The 6,000-nt window shown below is 45.6% G+C and overlaps 1 protein-coding gene across 1 annotated transcript in view; it reads left to right on the forward strand.

Moving 5' to 3' along the window:
* LOC310871780 (tight junction protein 2-like) overlaps positions 1–6,000 on the forward strand; it is a 69,592-nt gene that overhangs the window by 52,090 nt on the left and 11,502 nt on the right. Inside the window, exons 12-18 of the mRNA XM_083783416.1 lie at positions 646–796; positions 1,413–1,521; positions 1,678–1,897; positions 2,581–2,765; positions 3,633–3,728; positions 4,386–4,465; positions 4,624–4,834. Of these exons, the coding sequence (XP_083639542.1) occupies positions 646–796; positions 1,413–1,521; positions 1,678–1,897; positions 2,581–2,765; positions 3,633–3,728; positions 4,386–4,465; positions 4,624–4,834 (1,052 nt within the window). The remainder of the gene's footprint in view (positions 1–645; positions 797–1,412; positions 1,522–1,677; positions 1,898–2,580; positions 2,766–3,632; positions 3,729–4,385; positions 4,466–4,623; positions 4,835–6,000) is intronic.

Consider the following 6,000-nt stretch of genomic DNA (forward strand, 5'->3'; position numbering starts at 1 on the left):
AAGACCTTTTAAGCGTCGTACGAAGCCAACTCTTGTCGTGACAAATCATGACAACACACACAATATTTTGGACCAAACAAATAATTACAAAGAAGAAAAACAACAAAAAAAGTGTTGTAACCTGCCGTTTTTTTCTACTTTCTAATTCTTTGTTTGGCCCGAAAAATTGTGTTTGTTGTCATGATTGGTCACAGCAAGAGTTGGCTTTGTCCGCGGCGTCCGCTTTCTGAAAAGTCTATGAGGAAAATGAACGGGGATTTCTTTTCCCGGTCTCTCGAGGGGGCGGGACTGCGACGCTCTATACAATACCCATCTCTTTCTGCTCTGTCTCTCCACTTCTCCCCCTCTCCCTTTCTTCCCTCCCTCACGCTTCCTACTCTCCCGCACCTGTTCCACACTCTTCCATTCTCTCTTCCACTCTTCTATGGGCATACAATACCCATCGTATACAAATGAACACTATTCTCAGAGTTACAGACCTATTATGTTCATTCAGGGCTAGCTCTTTATGTCTTTCTGGTAATGATATTGTCCACTAATTTTGTATGCCCGTGGCAAAAAAGAAAAATTTGACTGCAAGAAAATTGTCCACCACAAGCCAGCATGGCACTGACCCCTGCCTCCTCCTCCTCCTCCTCCCTGCAGAGCCAACACCTCCATGGTGAGCTTCGAGAAGGGCGACAGCGTGGGTCTGAGGCTGGCGGGAGGGAACGACGTGGGAATCTTCATCGCCGGCGTGCAGGACGGCAGTCCCGCCGAGGAGGAGGGCCTTCGCACCGGAGACCAGATCATGAAGGTATACCGGTTGACTGACCGGCTGGCTGGCCGGCTGGCTGGCTGGCTGGCTGGCTTTATTTTTAAAGAAAAAATAAATATATTTATTTTTTCATAAAAAGAAATTATGTTAATGTTATAATTATTATCAATAACATCTTAGTGTTTTGCCAATTATTTTGGGGTCCCCGCTTGCATTGAGCCCACTAGTGAGCCCCGGCCCGCTGGTCTTATTAAAACCTAAATCTTCAACCACTACATGTTACATGTTGGCTTTGGTTTTTGATTTAGTTTGATTTAATTTTGGTAAAAGAAATAAAGAAGTAAACACAATATAACTTGAAATGGGATATACACATAATTAATTAATTGCATAATTTAAACACGTATTTCCAATGTGGTCATCATCATAACATGAACCAATATTGTTATCCTCTTTTTTTTTTTTTTTTTACTGGATTCAGACGCCCTTTATTTAAAGTATTTTGCTTGCTTATTGTTTTACGTAAAGCCCATCAAATCGCCTTTGCCAAGTTGCTTTACAAACGTGTGTGTGTGTGTGTCTGTGTGCGTGTGTGTGTGTGTGTGTGTGTGTGTGTACGTGTGTGCGTGTGCGTGCGTGGCGTGCGTACATCAAGGTGAACAACGTGGACTTCAGAGGCATTGTGAGAGAGGAGGCTGTGCTCTTCCTGCTGGAGATTCCTAAAGGAGAGAACATCACCATCCTGGCCCAGAGCAAACCCCAAGGTGTTTGTTCAAGCATGAAGCCTGTGTTTCACTAAGTACTAGGAGTTGGGATCCCCTAGGCTATTTTCAGTGTGCATTGTGAGCCTGCAGATTGAATATCTTGGCTTTTTTTTTTTTAAATAGACTTCTTTCTTTTGTTTTCCGTTCCACATACAGTTTACAAAGACATCCTGGCGTCGGGCCGGGGTGACTCCTTCTTCATCCGGACCCACTTTGAGTACGAGAAGGAGGGTCCCCAGGGCCTGGGCTTCAGCCGGGGGGACATCTTCAAGGTGGTGGACACCCTGTACGACGGCAAGCTGGGCAACTGGCTGGCCGTCCGCACCGCCAACAACAAGCAGCTCCAGGAGAAAGGGCTCATCCCCAACAAGAGCAGGTACGACTATAGTGTTGCAGACTGTACTCGAGTCCAGCCTCGAGAATCACATTTTGTCTTGTCTCGGTCTTGACTCAGTCTCGGACCAAGGGACTCGGGGACCCCTCCCCCACCAAGTCCACTCGAGTCACGAGTCACTACAATGCGATGAAATTGATGTATTATACCCACTAGCCCTTACCCGTTGTGAGATATTTGCGCCCCCCCCCGCGGGGGGTACTGCGCCCTTGGGTGCGTTTTTGCATTTTGAATTCACTAATAAATTCATTATTAATTTATAATTTGTTAAATAGAAAAAAGGGCTTCGTTAAGACCTCCATATTATTATGGTCAATGCCTGTGTGAAGCCATTCACACAGGCAGTGAGGAGCTACGGCGGTGTTTCTGACACACACACAGGCAGACAGACACACAATCAAACAGACATTGACTGAATTATAGTATGATGATGATGATGATGTTATGAGGAGCCCATTAACATTATAAGAAAGCTGTCTGGCACTTTTAGACAGCTGTCTTTTTAAGTAACGTCACAAGCTTGTACATCTGCTACTTTTGAAAATGTTTGAAAACTATTGAAAATGTTTCCCTTTTTGTTTTTTAACACAAATAATTATCGGGTTCCCTGGCACAAAACCTTTTCAGTCACTCTCACTCTCTCTCTCTGTCTCTCTCTCTCTCAGGGCTGATCAGTTGGCCAGTGTACAGAACTGTCACAAAGTGGCCCCGGGCGACCGCGCGGACTTCTGGCGCTTGCGGGGCCAACGCGCCGCCAAGAGGAAAGACGCCAGGAAGAACCGTGACGACATGGGCAGCGTCCCCCTGGCCACGCGCTTCCCCGCCTACGAGAGGGTGGTCCTACGAGAGGGTGTGTGGTCCTGTAATGTAAAAGAATATATATATATGTGTATATATATATATTGTCGGCGTCAGTGTAACCCATTCTGGGTGGGAACCCCTTTTGGTGTTTTAAGCATTATGTTTATACTTCAGCTATACGAGCTTGTAGGTCTGATATTCTTGAAAGATCGTGAAAATGTGGCGCACATCTTTGAATATATATTCTTTCAGAGCCAAAGTTTTTAACTCAGATCTTTGCTTCTGGGGGAGTCCCTGGAACAACATATTTTCAGATGGAGGTCGACGGCCAATTACATATGTCCTTGACATGAAAATGTTTGAGAACCACTGACATAGAAACATGGGTTTTTCAGAAAACTGTCATGATTTAGGAGATATTTGTAGAATCGTTTCCAGGTCAAAATGGGTTAACTCGGTCGGTTAAATATGTACACTCTGAGCTAAGTTAAAGGACGACTTCACCACTTTTCAACATCTTCATATTATTTTTTTCTATCCGGTCTGTGTCTCATAGGAGGGATGTAGGCAGTTCAGAAACATGTCTTCCAGTGACATCATCGAAGAGGGATCCAAGCTAATAGAAACTGCAGGCTTTCTGTTCCTGAAGTTACCATGCTATAATGGAACCCACCATAAAAATCTAAATAATTTGTTTAAAAAAATATATATATATATGTGTCTAATGATGATGTCACTGGAAGTACGGGTTTCTGAACTGCCCACAGCCCTCCTATGAGACACAGACCGAGTAACTGTGTGAAGACCAAGGTTGAAAAGTGTTGAAGTCGTCCTTTAAATGAAGCTGAGGATTTTACAGAGTAGTTGTTTAAGCCAAGAAAGCTATTGCAATGTCTGTCTGTCTGTGTGTGTACAGCTGGTTTCAGACGTCCTGTGGTGCTGTTTGGACCTATCGCTGATGCTGCAAATGAGAAGCTGGCCTCAGAGATGCCTGACCAGTTTGTCATCGCCAGTGAGTCTGTGTGCGTGTGTGTGTGTGTGTGTGTGTGTGTGTGTGTGTGTGTGTGTGTGTGTGTGTGTGCGCGCGCATCTTTGTCTGCATGTATATTGAGGCTATGCGTGTGGCATCATCGTACCCGGAAGTTATGTGGGAGGACCAGACATTCTGGCCTTGACAGCCCATACATCCATACATCTGATTGTACGTTAAACTCACCAACATCGAAGCTGTACGAAAAGCTTGAATAATGCTCTTTCTATCTGCAAAAATCTTTGTTTCATAAAAATCCACCATAGACATGTTATGAGCTACCGTCTGTCAATAAATCACCTGAAGTGTCAGAGTTTGGAAGCGCTCGTTTTTAATAACGCAACGTCCCTAATTCCTCCTGCATTACAGTATGTGCATTATGTGAATCGGGTGGTACGCGGGACGTTGAGTGATTTCCAACGAGCGCTTCCAAACTCCAACGCTCCATGCTGCTAAATGTTTTCCCACTCTTGTCTAGCCCATTTTGGGCGGGAACCCCTTTTGGTGTTAGCATTATGTTATGCTTTAGCTTTAGGGGGGGGGCAGTGATGCATGTGCATTCTCCCTATTACAGTACATCATGTATGCGTTACTTCACTGAGCTCACACAGCTGCATTGCATCTCGGTCTCTATGTCAGAAACGGAACCTAAAGACGCAGGATCCGAGAAGTCCTCTGGCGTGGTTCGCCTCAACACCATCCGACAGATCATTGAGCAGGTGTGTATACTTTGTGGCCTCACAGATCTGTTTGCATGCTCCGTGCATGGAACCTGTGTGGGTCTTGCTTTAAACTAAGAGTGTGCAAACCACACTGCTCTGAAAACACTGCCCTGGTCTAATGTTTAGACGTTCCCCCATGCTTGCTTTGCTTGTAGGACAAACACGCGCTGCTGGACGTGACGCCCAAGGCGGTGGACACGCTCAACTACACTCAGTGGTACCCCATCGTCATCTTCTTCAACCCGGACAGCAAGCAAGGAGTCAAGGCCATGCGGCACAGGGTCGTCCCCGGCTCCAACCGCAGCGCGCGCAAACTCTACGACCAGGCCGTCAAGCTGAGGAAGACCTGCGCGCACCTATTCACTGGTCAGTATTCCATTGCACTACACACACACACACACACACACACCGACTCACATAATTGTCGATTTGGAGATCGGATATTTTGGCTATTGTAAACGGAAGGTCTCAGGTTTGAGTCCCAGCGACGTGTCGAGGTGTCCTTGAGCAAGACATGTAACCCCTAACTGCCCCCCCCCCCCCCCCTGCGCTCAAATCTGACCACTTGGGGTTATGAGCATAATTCATTTCAGTCAGACTGTCTTGGATTGGATAATTATATTAAGCATACATTTATAGAGCGTAAATAATTGAACATATTTGGCGTCACGGCTCTGTCCCACATAATTAATTCCCTGTAAGCATGAATTACAATAAAGTATTTGCCAACTACTAGATTTGACAGGGAATGGATTGAACTAGGCCCCATTATTACAATCGTAGAAACGGAGCCCACATGTGGATGCTGGCGTGGTGGTGGGAGCACGCAAAAAAAAAGCACGAAGCAGCAGCGAGGGCTGTCTTTGATGAGGGCTACTGTGTGTAGGATGACTTCTCAGACTGCCAGTGCAAACAAAGACGTTAATGCAGTTACGTTTAGCTTACACACATCATGGTCTCTGTCTCTCTAGTTTGGAGAGTCGGCACATCTGGCAGTCCTGACTAAGGGCCGATTCATACTCCTATTTTAGAGCCGAATAAAAGTCGGTTCGGCTCTGTAGAGCCTACAATTTGACGTAATTTGAGGTTCGGGTGGGCGGGTACCGTCCTAAAGTCGGCTCTTCGGTGCTACTGAATATTTCTGACGAGCCAAAATAATTTCGGCACTACAGCGCCGAAACAGCGGTAAAATAGGAGTATGAATCGGCCCCAAGTACAGTAGCCTATAGGAGATCTGGATGACTTCAGTTAGTAGTTGTATCACCTCCCTTTATGAGAACATTGGAAGGTGAATGTATCAGCCTTTCTATAAAAGGTCCTACGCCACCGATTAATTATGTTTTGACAGTTTTTTTGTGAATTAAATAGACAAAGGACATGAATGAAATTAAGTTTCAGAACATTTATCTTGTTAAAACCCCCACAAATAACCTTTTTCCTCCTGTCTCTCCTGCACTTCCTCCTGTCTGTCTCTCCACTTCCTCCTGTCTGTCTCTCCACTTTCCCATGTCTGTCTCACCACCTCCCCATGT

Source organism: Protomyctophum parallelum (assembly GCF_964188405.1).
Source record: "Protomyctophum parallelum genome assembly, chromosome: 15".
NCBI lineage: Eukaryota > Metazoa > Chordata > Actinopteri > Myctophiformes > Myctophidae > Protomyctophum > Protomyctophum parallelum.